This window comes from Euleptes europaea, chromosome 3 (genome assembly GCF_029931775.1).
Source record: "Euleptes europaea isolate rEulEur1 chromosome 3, rEulEur1.hap1, whole genome shotgun sequence".
Classification (NCBI taxonomy): Eukaryota; Metazoa; Chordata; class Lepidosauria; order Squamata; family Sphaerodactylidae; genus Euleptes; species Euleptes europaea.
In genome coordinates, this window is record NC_079314.1 from 60,924,592 (window position 1) to 60,940,206 (window position 15,615).

Below are 15,615 nucleotides of genomic sequence, written 5' to 3' on the forward strand. Positions count from 1 at the left end.
CCCACCATTCATGCTCTCTCTCTCTCTCTCTCTCTCTCTCTCACACACACACACACACACAAGAAAGCAAACTGACAAAGTAATTAAGGTAAAACATTTTACTGGTTGGAAGGGTATGGATGAGATAAAGAAAGGATAGAAGAAATCGTGAGAGATTTAAGTGGAGGGGAGGGTGGAAAGGCATTGGTAGTTTGTAGTCTTTGCATAATATTAAAAAGTTACTTTAAGACTAAAAGCAACACCCCGTGCCTTCCATTCATTATATTCTTCACTCCAGCAACTAGTTTTTCTGCTTGTAACATGAGAAGTTTTGTTTTTTTCCTTTCAAAAAGCTGAGTCACTTCTTCTTCTTTATCCAAAATGCCAGCCAGAGTTGAGGAAGTCCTCTGAAACCCCACTTCTCTTTTTTTTTGCTCTCTCTCTCTAGATTTACACAAACTAATTAGCCATACATTATTCATCGTCAAATATTTAATACCCCTTTTCTTTTCCACTTGTCATTAGCAAACTTTGCTTTTACTTCAGGAACAGGGTTCTGTGAGGTGGTGCTGTTTTATAGGGGCGATTATTTAAATTGCTGGAATCTAATCAATGCCGGTAGGTAACTGAACTGCCAATATAATATTTCCTCTGTCTGTCAGTTAACTGAAGCGACCAAAATCAATCTACCCCCGCCCCCCATTTTAATACAGCATGTGCATCTCATATTGTCAGCCCTTTATTTGGGAAATATTCTATTTTGTGTCTCTTACTGTGTGTTATTCCTAAGGCTGGTGAATTCTGTTGTTACTGTTAGATGTATACTATGTTTGTGAGAATTCACAGCTTAAAAATAATTATATTATCTTGCATTTTGACATAGATAAAAGTTCTACTTACAGTAAGAACATTTTCTTAAGATGCAGTTTTGTAGAATATTGTGGGCATGAATGAATAAAAAGCATACCAGGAAACATAGCTATTATGCATCCATCTATTCAGATTAATTTCTTAATATTATATTGATCTGCAGAGTTATATTAGCGGAGTAATTCTTTGTTCCTTTAAAAATGTATGCTAAAAATGTTAGCCCCATACCATGCCAATATTGAATGTTGAACTGTCATGCATATTTTCATGTATTTTACTTGCTAAGAATGAGCATATTACTTCAAGATTACCTGTGCAATTCTACGGGGGTGGGGGTGCAGTTGCATAGGAGCTGGCATCACCCCTACGCTGGCATCTGTGCCACTTGCGCCATGCAAAGTTGCACGGACGCCAATGCAGGGTGACTTACACCGGCCCCCAGGATTGGCGCAGTGGTGCAGGCCTCGGGTGCCAGCACTGCCTCCTTGGTGGCATTTCCCCAGCATAACTGCCCATGCCGGGGTCCCAGTGGCAATTCCCAGGGTGTTCCTAGGGGCGGAGCTGCCTTTAGGCTGCCTCAAAACCCCTTTTGGCCCGGGAACACCCCTTCATGCTGCTGTAGAGCTACACCAGCAAAATAACTGGCATAGCTGGTTTTAAAGCATTTTAAATCATTTTTTCCGGCTGGGCAGCCTCTCAGGAGCCATTGCCTATCTCCCCTCCCCCCACTCAGGATTGGGCTGCCTGGCTAGTGTAATAGTAAGCTGTAAGTGATAATGTGAACCATTTTTCAATGTCCAAACTGAATAGGGTTGCCAAGTGCCAGGTGGTGGCGGCCAAACCCCCGCCAATCCACCTGGTTACCCATCAACCAGCTGAGGGTCGGCGGGCAATGCACGCACATGCGCCTGCCCATGGCACCACGTCACTTCCGGTTTACACCCAGACGTTCCGCATTGCAAGGGACCGTTTACCACTCAAACTCCCAGGCGCGTGTGATCTCAACTCCCCTTCACTCCAAAAAACTCCGGCCTGAGGACAGGAGGGACCTGGTAAGCCTAAAACTGAAAGATGACAGCATCAACCAGAGAGAGCTACTATGGGGTAGTTGTTGTTTGTTAGATTTAGGATGTACTCTGAAGCAAATATCAGTGCGTCAATCCAACCAAGAGATCAATACATAGAAGTGGGTTTCTACTCCTCTGGAATGGGACTAGAAAAATAATAAAAATTTTGTTCTGGTATGTGCAAGAGGTTTTGAAGAGTTTTAAACAATTGCTTGATCTTCCTAGGGAATTCTGGGAGATGTAGTTTTGTGAGGGGCTAGCATGGTCTCCAGTTTACAATTGCCAGGATTCTTGGGGGTAGGGCTGTTGAAAAAAAATTCGGTATAGTTCGGATTTGGCTGAATTCGGCCCGTTTTAATTCGGACCGTGCCGAAGTCCAAACTCCCCCGCTTCGGATCCCCAGATAGTCGGGGATTCCCTGAAGGCGCGCGGGGGCCCTTTAAACAGATCTGCGCCTCCTGGCTGGGAGGCACAAATCTGTTTAAAGGGCACCCCGCGCCTCTCCAGGGAAGCTCCCTGAAGGCGCGTGGGGTGGGGGAAAGGGGCCGAATCGGCCGAATTTATTCGGGAACACCCCGAACTCGGCCAATTCGGCTCCCCGGTTCCCCCCACTTTTTTAGTTTGGTTCGTCCAAACTGAAAAACCGCCGAATTGAGAGAAATTCGGCTGTTTTTTGGTTCGGGCCGAACCGAATCAACAGCCCTACTTGGGGGGAAAGCCATGGCAATTAAACAGAAATTTAACACATGCATGTTGATAGTGTGATTTGTGTACCCTAAATGTAAGACTGAAATTCACAAACCTTATTCCCCCACAGAAGTTCCAGTAACATGGGACTAGTTTATATGAAGTTCTCTGGCTTGAATTTTAAAATTCTACAATCAAAGTCATGCTTTAGGGATCATCTTGCTTTGCCACTTCTACTGGTAGTTTTGCTTTTAGACATTTTCATTGTTGGTGCTTCCAGAATGATATGATTTGAAGCAAAAATGAAACTTTCATGTTTGCTCTCTTTGAACAATTTTTTTTTTGATTCTTTACATTTTCAGTTAGCTGAATTGCAGTTTACAGTGACGGAAACTGCACATTTAAATATGTACTTTTGACATGTAGATCTCTTCCACAGTATTTCGTTTTGTGTTAATTTTTGTGGAGGTTCCAGCTGAAGGGAAACTGCATGGGGGAGTGGGGCTGTGCTGTTCCTCTGATCCCTTTACTGTAAATCCCTGTCTCCCACTTTCCAGTATTACAATGTAACATATTACTCAAAAATCGTATTGCTTACTTTTCACTGGCTTTTATAGCCAGATATTCGACTTATAATACAGGAACGACAGCCCAATCCTAAACAGTTACATCCTTCTAAATCTCTTGAATCTATGAATTTAGAAGGGTATAACTCTATTTTGGATTGCACTGAAAGATAGAAACAGGAACCTGTCATTTTATATCAGTAAGCAGATTATATTTAAGAACTATTAAGTGGCTGTTAGCATTTAAGCATACATTCCTTACCTCTCATTACTAAATATAGATGCCATAGTCAATACGTTCACCATCCTTTGAGCAGTTCTCACTTTCTGGTGATATAATTTAGTACAATTTACCACTTGGGTTGGGGGAATCATGTATTTATTTTATTTAGGTATCTGTACCCAAATTTTCTCCCCAATGGGAACTCAAAGTGGCTTACAATTTTGTTTTCTCTCCTCCATTTTATCCTCACACAACACACAACACTGTGAGGTTGGTTAAGCTGACAGAGAATGACTGACCCAAGGCCACTTGGGAAGATTCCATAGCAGAGTGGAGAATATGTCTACAAGATCCCAGTCTGACACCCTAGCAAGAATACCACATAGAGTGTTCTCTGCCACTGAGTCATGTTTGTGACATCCTCCAGTAGGTAGCATGGTGTAATGCTCCTAACTGACATTTACAAATGTCCTGTTGAGGTGACAGATTTCATTTAGGATAAGATATATGTTCCACTTTTCACCAGTGTATGATATTAATGTTTTTCTGTTTAGTTGTGTGCAGGTGGAGTACAATCACCCACTGATCCTGCTTCCTGCCTACCCAGACTGTTCTCTTTAGCCCTGTTTACATATTACAGTGAACACATGTACATCTTGCATGTACATCCATATATCTGTTTGTAAGAAAGAGCCAACACACATTCAGTTTACAAATGAAAGCAAGCACCAGTACCAGGATAATTATTATTTTATTTATTTGTGCATTTGCCCATGACATGAAGTCAATCCACTTTAGGAATTGAAGGAAATTCTATGGTTTTACTAAAGTTTCCGGCAAGTCCTAGAGAGGTGTGACATCATGTTTGGGTTTTCCCATAAGTGCCATCATGCCATCACTGATGGCCACCCTCCATATTCCCACTCCCTAGTCTCCCACTGATTGCCAGGCTGTGACTGGTTAGTACAGTATTGCTTGTGTGTGTCTGAATAATGTTACAACTAAGGCAGAAATATAAAAGTCTGGAAATTTCTGGTGTGTTGTGTGTATTATGACATTTCCACTGGCATGAACATATGATTTTATTATTTTATGCATAATTCCACCCTTTATCCAGATGGCATGCAAGGGAATACCCCATTTCAGCTCACTGCAGCTCTTGTTAAGTTGAGAAGAAGAATAAGGTAATCCAACTAGCTCTGTGGCTGAGCAAGAATTTTGAATGCAGGCTTTTTTGAGACCAAGGCCAACACTTGATTGACTTTACCATATTGGCTTTAATATTGGCTTAATAGCTCTTTGTGCTGGTGCTACAGCATTGTAAGAGTCACAGTGTCTAAAGATAGCTCGCTGTGAGCTACAATGGTTTAATAATGCCTAACAGCTAGAAAATACAGAAATAATTTACCCTCCTTCCCCTGTAGATACAAGACAGGATATTTTTAGGATATTGGTACTAAAATAGTAAGCTTTGAGCGGCCTATTCTATAGAAGAGGGTGGGGGAATCATGAAAACAGTTGTTTCTTGAGCCTGTTCCCTCTTTGTTAAAAATTTGTGTTGAATATGGTGTCAAAGGTTAACATTAAATTGAATGTAAATGTCTGTATTTAATGTCACATGAGTGTTTTGTTTTAACTTGAAAGCTTCTACACACAGTAATATTTCTTCTAGGCAAGACAGATATTCTTCTGTAATTTCCCATCGTGTGTATGAATATAAAGGAGGTTCTATAGTTAAAGGCTCAAGAAAATACAACAGTACTACGTATTTTAAAAACATAGCTATAAAATTTACAGCCTCGTCATGTGAGCTGCTGCACTGAGACTGAAGTTCTTGTCATCTACCATAAGTCTTTGTCTATGGGGCCATCCATTCCTTGAGGTCTGGGGCAGGAACAGATGGGAAGCTTCTTCCTGAAAAGAAACCAAAGAGTCTAGAGCATAACCTACTGCTGTTATACCAATATGAGTAATAGTTAGTATTGGACTACAATCTGAGAAATCCAGGTATGAATCCCCACTCTGCCATGAAAGAAGTCCAGTTATCCCCGTCAGTCTATTCTACCTAACTGGATTGTTGTGAAGAAGAAAACTGGAGGATGGAAGAATGATGTTGTAAGTGGATTTGGAATCCCCACTGCAGAGAAAATATATTAATATATTTTAATGACTTTGATGGCTTATGGCATGGTAGAGTTAATTTTTAGAAGAGGAAATGTCTGAGGAATTGGGTGGTATAGTTGCTCAGTGTTTCCACAATGGAATAAAGGCTGGATTCTTCTGATATAATAGATGCATTCATGCATTGTTCCTTAGTTGTTCATATAAAAATAGTGCCATCTCCTCTCTGAGAACTGGACATGGCATCTCTTCCCTTACCACAGGGAATTAACAAGAAAAATAGGAACTTGTTTATTCGATGAGCTAATTTAATATTGTCTACTTGGTGCTGATCAAGCACTTTTTGATCTAATGACAACTGGCTTCAAGAAGTAACACTGCAATTAAAACTAACTTTTGAGAATGTGGATGAGTAGAGGGGAAAGTGACTACCCAGTCCAAAGAGAGAATCTGTTTAGATATTTCTAAGCTACTTACACAGGTAGCCAGTTGTATATACTTGACTTAGGCTCTGGCTCATGGGAGAAATCACACTGGTCAGCAGCTACAGTAAACAATACTGAAGCTTTTCAAAAGCCACCAAAGACAAGCATGATTCCTTTCTTTTAACAAGAATTTTAAAGAACTCTTGCTCTCACTTGCAATATCACCAAAGCGGCAACTTCAGTTTTTAATTTGTTGCCTCTGACTTGTAAACACACTCCATTCCACTATGTAGTTGTAAAGCCAAAGAAAAGGAAAAGATCCTTAAGAGACAAGATAACAAAAGCAAAGCTAAGATATAGTAATTATGAGAAGGCCTAGGCTAGCCTGATCTCCTCAGATCTTGGAAGCTGAGCAGGGTCAGCTCTGGTTAGCACTTGGGTGGGAGACCACCAAGGAAGTATAGGATTGTGCATTTTTAGACTTTTAATGCAAAAAAAGCATTGAAAAATACTTGAATTGTAATGGGAAAATTCAGTATGAGGAAACAGAAACTGGTGCAACAATCAAGATTCATTGATTTGTTTCTCTCCAGGGAGAAACAAAATGAAAATGGGAATATTCAAACTGAACCAAACAACTTTTAAAATGTGATCACGTTTGGGTACGGTTACCAGGTCCCTCTTCACCACTGGCGGGAGGTTTTTGGGGCGGAGCCTGAGAAGGGCAGGGTTTGGCGAGGGGAGGGACTTAAATGCCATAGACTCCAATTGCCAAAGCGGCCATTTTCTCCAGGTGAAATGATCTCTATCGGCTGGAGATCGGTTGTAATAGCAGGAGATTGCCAGCTAGTACATGGAAGTTGGCAACCCTACGTTTGGGGGTAGGCAACCTTTTTGGACCCGGAGTCAAACTTGTTTGCAATGTTTGTAGATGAAGATGTCAGTGTGCTGGCAAATGGAAGAGTGTGGATGAGTGTTGTACTTGCCCAAACACAGTGGGAGGCAACTGAGCCCTAGTGATTCTGCCAGCACTTCAGAGGCTAATCCTTGGGTGCAGAACAGCCCCCAAAGCCAAATAAAACAAGTTTAAAGCAAATGGGACCAGTTCTACAGGCCCCTGAACAAGGTGTACCCAGTCATCCTTCTACAAGAGTTGCAGACTGGGAGGGAAAAAATGGCCTCATCTGCACAAAGGAGGGAGGGAAGAGGAGCTAGCTGGCCAGACTTGCAGCTCTGCCAGGCCCCGTGCCTGGCCTATACTTAGAGCTGCCAACCTGCAGGTACTCGCAAGCATACAAAAAAACAGCAACAATTGCAAAAATATCACAGTGTTATTATAATAGCATATACACTGATGCCAACAGAAAATATATGTATCTCTGGTTCACTTTTCACACCAAGATATGATAGAAAAACAAATCATCAAGTCACGGGTACAAAGTCCTATTTGACTATATTGAGTCCCGTGGTTTCAGGAGGTTCAAGAGGTATGGTTGATAATCTTTTCCATTTAAACAGAAGTCCGGTTGCCTTTTTGTTTCGGCTTATAAAAAAGCCTTCCTCAGCGACCACTACATGAAATAAGAATAAATACATAGCAAAATGGCATAAACAATAGAATCAACAAAGTAAGACATATTACAATTGATTTCCAGCAGATAGAGATCAGTTCACCTGGAGAAAATGACCGCTTTGGCAATTGGACTCTATGACATTGAAGTCCCTCCTCTCCCCAAACCCTGCCCTCCTCAGGCTCTGCCCCCAAACCTCCCGGCAATGGTGAAGAGGGACCTGGCAACCCTACCTATGCTGGCCAGGAGTTGCCTTCCCTGGTCCGGGCAACACTCATGCTAACTGGGTGCTGCCTTCCCCAGGCCAGGTTACATTTTCCTGATTGGATCCATTTTGAAGGGAGAATGACACTGCCTGGGAAATTCAGAGTTTGAAGAAAAAACAAGATGCCTCTTATGATGATAGTAAGTACCCAAACAAAAAACAACTACATAGATTGCTAATAGGGTTGCCAGGTCCCTCGTCACCATCAACATGAGGTTTTTGGGGCAGAGCCTGAGGAGGGCGGGGTTTGGGGAGGGGAGGGACTTCAATGCCATAGAGTCCAATTGTCAAAGTGGCCATTTTCTACAGGGGAACTGATCTCTGTTGGCTGGAGATCAGTTGTAATAGCAGGAGATCTCCAGCTAGTACCTGGAAGTTGGCAACCCTAATTGCTAAGAATCCCAGCGAGGGAAGATGGCATGGTGTAGCCCAGTATCATCAGGTCTTGGAAACTAAGCAGGGTGGTACTTGGATGGGCGACTGCCAAGGAAGGCTCTACAAAGGAATGCAATGGCAAACCAACTCTGCTTCTCACTTGTCTAGGGTTGCCAACCTCCAGGTGGCACCTGGAGATCTGCTATTATAATTGATCTAAGAGTGACCAAGATCCATTTCCCTGAAGAAAATGGCTGCTTTGGAGGATGGATTCTATGGCATTATACCCTGCTGAGGTCTATCCCTTCCCTAAACCCCACTCTCCCCAGGCTACAGCCACAAATTCTCCAGGTATTTCCCACCCCAGAGCTGGCAACACTAATTGAAAGCCACTTGCTTGGGTTGCCATAAGTCAGTTGTGACTTGTTAGCATATACGTAAGAATCCCGTATTTGTATAAGTGTTCCAGAAAATCACAGTAACAATTGAAAACAGTGATTTTTGTGTATTTTCAGCTATGGAATTCTGGAATGCACACTCCTAGTATTTGCTAAGAATCTGAAGCTGTTTGTAACAAACAGGAGTTTATGTAGAATAAGTCAAATTCCTTGTTTGTTTTGACATGGTTTTTTGGCTTCATTTCTTCATTTCAGCTGACTCTTTTTCCAAGCTTGAAATGATATTCTGATCATACAAATTGGTAGCAAACTCATAACTATTGGGACAAAAATGAAATTCATTTGGTTTAAGTAGGGAAAGTTTTAAAAATGAAACAGTGTGAGAAACAATATACAAAAGTGAAATTGAAAATAAACAGGTCAGGAGATTGTTGTGAAAGCTTGCTAGAAATTTGCAATATAGGAGAGATGAGCACTCAAGAGAAAAAGATTAGTTTTTTTAATATCACTGTACTATCTCTGAGGATGGTTTATTATAGACCAAGTGTGATTCTAGTGCTAATCTGCAAAATAAAGACATCAGTATAATTGTCTGAATCTGTTTTCAAAGTGCAGAATATTTGCCTTATCCCCATAGCATGTACTTTTTGTCCAGGCTTCATAACTGCATTAAAATTATAATTTCTATAATTTTATAAATGCTCACAGTGTGCTTGAAACATTAGATGCTTGAGGTCAAATTGTAGTCTCAGTTATAAAAGCCTAATTAGATGCACTTTTAAAAATTCAATTGATTCAAAACCCATGTGTTTTTCTTTTCCCACTGAAATCAATGTGATGTTAATGCACTTAATTTCAGCTGCATTGTGTCCTGAGTGATTTTGGGCAAGCCTAGCAAACCTGTTTAATTTTCCTTTTGTGGTGGAGAATTTACAAAAGAAGAACTGGCCAGAGGAAGGAATTGAAGTGGTTTACTTGTGAAACGTTCTTGAAAGCCTTTCAGATGCCTTGGAGTGGCATCTAGCAGCTTTATGGATTTATTGGTAGTAACTACTTACAATGGGATGTGTGTGTGTGTGTGTTAAGTGCTGTCGAGTTGCTTCTGACTCATGGCGGCCCTATGAATCAATGTCTTCCAAAACATCCTAGGACTTAGTAAAAAAGAAGGTTTCCAGTGCAGGACTGTAATGATACTGATGCAGTTGAAGGAACATATTACAAGCATGGATAAAGGCTGGAGGTAAGGTTGTAATCATCCCAATCTAGTGTGCTTGACAGATGATTCCATTGGTATCAGCTGGACTGTCTTAGAATGGGAATGAAAAAAAAAGGATTTGTTTTATTTTTGATAATAGGGACCAAAAACAGCTTACAATATCATTCTCTCCCCCTCCATTGTATCCTTAGAACAACAATCCTGTGAGGTAGGTTAAGCTGAGAGAGAGTGACTATCCCAAAGCTACCTAGTGGGTCCCCATAGTACTGTGAGGATTCAAACCTGGCCTCTCAGTCCTAGTCAGACAGTCTATTGCAACATGCTGTCTCTCATGTGTTGTCTTTTCCACTGGAACTAATGTACTGTTATAGCATTTAATTTTGCCCGGATTATATCATAAGTGAAAGAAATATTAGTAAAATTCAATTAATATTAAGATGTTATGGAATGAATAAAAATGTTGCTAACATTAAGTACTAATTTTGTGAAAGATTGTGTGATATTAAATGGAATAAAATAATATCAAAGGATATAACCAAATTGCTCCTACTGTTTAAGTCTTAAGGATCACTTTCACAAAATCGATTAGAAGAAATTTGGCATTAGTCATACTATACCATGGCAAGACAGCCAGAGGGTGAATAGGACAGTGCAGACTTGTGTATTCAGCGCCCCTGGAGTAGATAAATTGCAAGAATGTTTCATGGATCTCAATAGGAATTGTTTGAAGTAGTGGCTGTCAGTCTACATAATCAAAGGATGACCTAGCTTACCCAATTAACTGTTTTTTGGCATGACCACTTAATTTATAAAGTCTTGCTGGCTTCTCTAAAGTCTTACCAGTCCTTGAAAGGTTGCTGAGTTTATTAAATTGCTTGGGGTTGGTTAGTGATCAGCTAGGACAGCGCTTCTGGATTGTTGCTTGTATGTCAGCAGGAAAATGCCTCATTTGACAGATCGTTCTTACTGCCAGGTGAGCTAGCAAAAACAAAGGATTCATTTGAGTAACAGGTTTAAAATCTGTTTCATGTGTTTCTGTTCAAAAGCAATCATTCAGTTATTTTATAATATATATCTGTACAATGGGAACAATTTGTTTTAATGTTTGCTATCTATATATGTATACTGTATAATTTATGCATAGATTTCAGTTAAAATGTGGCTTGAAATAGGGATATGCTAGGGTCATGTCTGTCTTTGCTCTTTCCCAAGTTATTTATTTCTGATGGCAGAATAAAACATAAGCAATCAATTTGAGGAACAGAAAAACTGAGACGCTTAAAATTCTGTTTACTTATGAATGTACTATTACTGATTGTGAGCCAGTGTGGTGTAGTGGTTAAAAGTGGTGGACTCTAATCTGGAGAACCCGGTTTGATTCCCCACTTCTTCACATGAATGGTGGACTGTAATCTGGTGAACTTGATTTGTTTCCCCACTCCTCCACATGAAGCCTGCTGAGTGACCTTGGGCTAGTCACAGTTCTCTCAGAACTCTCCCAGCCCCACCTACCTCATATGGTGTCTGTTGTGGGGAGAAGAAAGGAAGGCAATTCTAAGCTGGTTTGAGACTCCTTAAAGGTAGAGAAAATCAGAGTATAAAAACCAACTCTTCTTCTGAGATTGATACTGAAAGCCACAGTCCAGTACAATTAAAATGCTTGCATTTGAATCATAGAATTTGGTGGGGCCTAAAGACATTTTAACTGGAATAAAAGAACAGCTGGAAAACCACCCTATCAGTTATACTATCAGAATTGTGATATCAAAAATCATCAGACATATCTAAGAGAAACAGCTGTTGATTCTCTTCTCTTTATAGGTCCAGACACACTTTGAAAACCCATCCAAGTATCATATTCAACAAACGCCGAGGCAACAAGTCAAACAGTATTTGACACTGGATACCAAACTGTCCAACCAAACTCTATCACTGTCTCATTCCCATTCAGTCATTTCTTCAGGAGCAACACCCATATTAAGGAGTGGGCAGATGCCGCCTGCCAGTGACATCAGCACTCCTGGAAGTCCAGTGACCAAGTTACTAGCACTTGGAGGAGAACATGAAAACGTGGTATGGCTTGTTGCTGTAACATATCTTGGTATAGAAAGGCTCTCCATAAGTCAATAAGGAATAAACAGAAGTATAGTGTCCAGATCACGTGAAGTGATGGTATTGCTTTGCTCTGGTTAGACCTCACCTAGACTACTGTGTTCAGTTTTGGGTACCACAATTTAAGAAAGATATAGACAAGCTGAAACGTGTCCAGAAGAGGGCAACAAAGATGGTGAGGGGTCTGGAGACCAAGTCCCATGAGGAAAGGTTGAAGGAGCTGGGTATGTTTAGCCTGAAGAGGAGAAGACTGAGAGGTGATATGATAACCATTTTCAAGTATTTGAAGGGCTGTCATATAGAGGAGGGTGCCGAGTTGTTTTCTTTTGCCCCAGAAGGTCAGACCAGAACCAACGGGTTGAAATTAAATCAAAAGAGTTTCCGTCTAGACATTAGGAAGAATTTCCTAACAGTTAGAGCGGTTCCTCAGGCTTCCTCGGGAGGTGGTAAGCTCTTCTTCCCTGGAGGTTTTTAAGAAGAGGTTAGGTGGCCATCTGTCAGCAATGGTGATTCTATGACCTTAAACAGATGATGAGAGGGAGGGCATTTTGGCCACCTGGGCATGAGTAGGGGTCACTGGGGGGTGGGAGGGAGGTAGTTGTGAATTTCCTGCATTCTCTTAGTTACATTTTCCTTAATTACTCCTTCACACAATCTCAGCCAGTGGGGCATCATCATGAGGTGACGTCATGAAGCCATACAGCCAAACAGATTTGGCTATGTGATAATGTCACTGAGGGCAAAAAAAAAACAAAAATTGAGAGTGAAGGAACTCCTTCCTTGATTAATCATGTGGTTGGTTGGGGATCAATATTGTCAAAATATTATGTAGCCAGATTTGGCTGAAAGAAAACAAAGTCAAATGAAAAAAAAAAAAAGAGAAGGGTAGGCAGTAATAAAGAAAGGCGAGTGTTTACATTTTGAAACATTGTGAAAAGGGAAGGGCACTTTTAATGCAGTTGAAAATGTTCCCAAAAATCAATGAACAGTTTTGACCCATTGAATAGTTATAACAAGCCAACAGAATTATTATATAAAATGGAGCAAGTAATGTTTTATTCAAAGGTGGTCTTCCATCAAAGGAGCTTATAGGTGGGGGGCTGAAAGTGGTCTGGAGGCAGCATGACCCTGCTGCCAGCATAAGTGGCCTCTTATCACGCGCAGGAGGCCCCGAAGGATCAGCTGGCAAGTGGGAGGACTGGCCCGGGGGGGGTGGGGGAGGTGGGGGGGAAGAAGCCGCCGCCGCGCAGAAAGCGCGATTGTGCAAAAGGCGCGATCGGGTGGGGTGGGGAAGAAACCGCCGCCGCCACGCAGAAGGCGCGATCGGGTGGGGGGGGGAGAAGCCGCCACCACCGCCGCGCAGAAGGAGCGATCGGGTGGGGTGGGGGGTTGAAGGCGGGACAGCCCACCCAGCGGGAGCACGCTAGGAGAGGGCCCGGCAGGCGAATTACCGTATTGACCTGCGTATAAGCCCAGGTGAGTTTTTTAAGCCAAAAATCATGGCTAAAAAACTCGGCTTATACTCGAGTATATACGGTAATTTATCTTCCCAGTCTTCCTTGCAGGGACACTCTTGTTTTCCATTTTGGTGCAAATGTAACTCTAGCTGGCATTATCATATATCTAAACAATTCTTCTGAAGTTTTTGGAATATTCTTTGGTAAAATGCCCAATAGTTTACTCTTGGCTTCCATAGTAAATATAATTTTTAAAATTTTCTGAATTTTGGCATGTATTTCTTTCCAATTTTTTTGCACCTCCACCACATATGATAAAGAGTGCCATTCTCCTCTTTACATTTCTGACATTTCTGTTTATAGTTCTTGTCAATCTTCTTGATATCCTTTGGAGTCATATAACCCCAATAAAACATCTTATACATTTTTCTCTTAATGTTTGATTAACTAAATTTTATATCTTTAATCCATAAGATTTCCCATTGTTGGAGAGCTATTTCTTCCACGAAATTTTGCATCCATATAACCATACATGTTTTAACTTGTTCTATTTCTGTGTCAAATTGAAGTAATAGCTTATAAAGTCATCCTAATAAATGGTCTTTTTGCTGCATTATCACTCTTTCAAATTTAGTCAGCTCCCTTATTATACCTCTTGCTGTGTGAATGTTGACCAACCATTTATAGTATATACTCCTAACTACATCATCTATAACTATTGTTTTATTAGATGGATGACGTTATTGATGATATAATTAATATGGAATCAAGTTTTAATGATGAAGGAATGAGTTGCTCTGAAACACCACTACTCATGCAAAGAACTGTAAGTAATTATTGATTTGTGCTGTTATAACTGAAATAGATGATTCAGCTGAGGACTGTAATTCTGGCTTGGAAATGGCAAAATTTGTTCACTACCTTCATCTCTGTACAAATGTACTTTTTTGTATAAGCACATTACTTTGGTAGTGCTGTGAGCAATTAAAGCAATATTGTTACAAAGTTGTCTACATTAATCTAGAATTAATTTAGAATCATCACACTAAAACTGTGAATGCATCATCCTCTTATTGCAACATCTTGTGTTTGCACCATTAAATGATTTCTTTGTCAATTTGTCATCCAGTGTTTATTTTACTTGAGAAACTCAGAGAAACCAAGTAGTACTCTTTTCTGTATGTAGAGGACAACATTTTACTTCATTTTCATAGATAATGGGTAACAGTGTGCTTGTATCTGAGAAGTTCCATCCTAAGCAGAATTAAACTGTTCTAAGCTCATTGTTGTCAATGGAATTGGAAGGGTAACCCTGCTTAGGATAGTTTTGTTGGAGTGTATTCCTATCCAATGGGTTTAGGCTAGAGTAGGACTGCACATCTATGCGTTATAGACCATGTCAAAATAATGACTTACAATCCAAATATGCAGAAATTCATTTAATTTGTCAAATTAGCCTTAAACACAAAAGTTAGCAAGTCAAAAGTCCCTTGAATGTATTTAACCAACAATTTCCTTTTGATGGAAAATGCTGTGAAACATAAAAAGATGGAATGCAGAATTTCCCTGATGTAATTTTCAGTTATAATATCCATGTATATTAGTAAAACTAATATCCTGCCTTTCATCCACAAACTATGCTTTCAAGCTAGCTCAGAAAAAAGGCAGAGGATATATCAGTCACTACAATTATAACATGCAGGTTGTCAATTGCATGCAAAATATTCACATTCATAAATGTTAATTAGTGAAGACTCTATGAGCAGTTTCCCACCAGCGTCCAGTATCATCAAAACACAAGGGCATCTTTGCTGAAGAAGGGGCCAGAGTCAAACTAAATATTAACAGCCCTGCTTGCTTATCTTAGGCCACTGAAAAGGGCTGCACAGTGCACAAGACAGCATCATGGCAAATACCTTTGACAAGCACATTTTACACTAGATTAGACAAAGTCCAAGGAAGACTCAAAGTTCATTTTTAGATGTGAGATTCAGCATTGCACTACTGAGTGATGTTTACAAAAAAAGTGATAGAAAAGACAAGCATCTTACCTTGGTGAAAAATATAGCTATTAAAAATGGAACCATAAGGTTCCATCACTGCTATCCGACTCAAAATACAGGTGGAATGTGACCCTATCTAAAGAGGCAAGGATTTCAGACCAATGTGGCCTCAGAAATTCATATCCCTTCTAATGAGCAGCAAAATTGATTGATGATTGGAATATTGCATAGAATCAGGCCCATGTTCTTTCCTGCTTCTCCCATGCTGAACTGCTGCCTG

General features: G+C 40.5%; 1 protein-coding gene across 1 annotated transcript in view; it reads left to right on the forward strand.

Moving 5' to 3' along the window:
* Positions 1–15,615, forward strand: part of TFEC (transcription factor EC) — a 70,933-nt gene that overhangs the window by 30,392 nt on the left and 24,926 nt on the right. The window contains exons 2-3 of the mRNA XM_056846856.1: positions 11,585–11,836; positions 14,063–14,158. Coding sequence (XP_056702834.1) covers positions 11,585–11,836; positions 14,063–14,158 — 348 coding nt within the window. The remainder of the gene's footprint in view (positions 1–11,584; positions 11,837–14,062; positions 14,159–15,615) is intronic.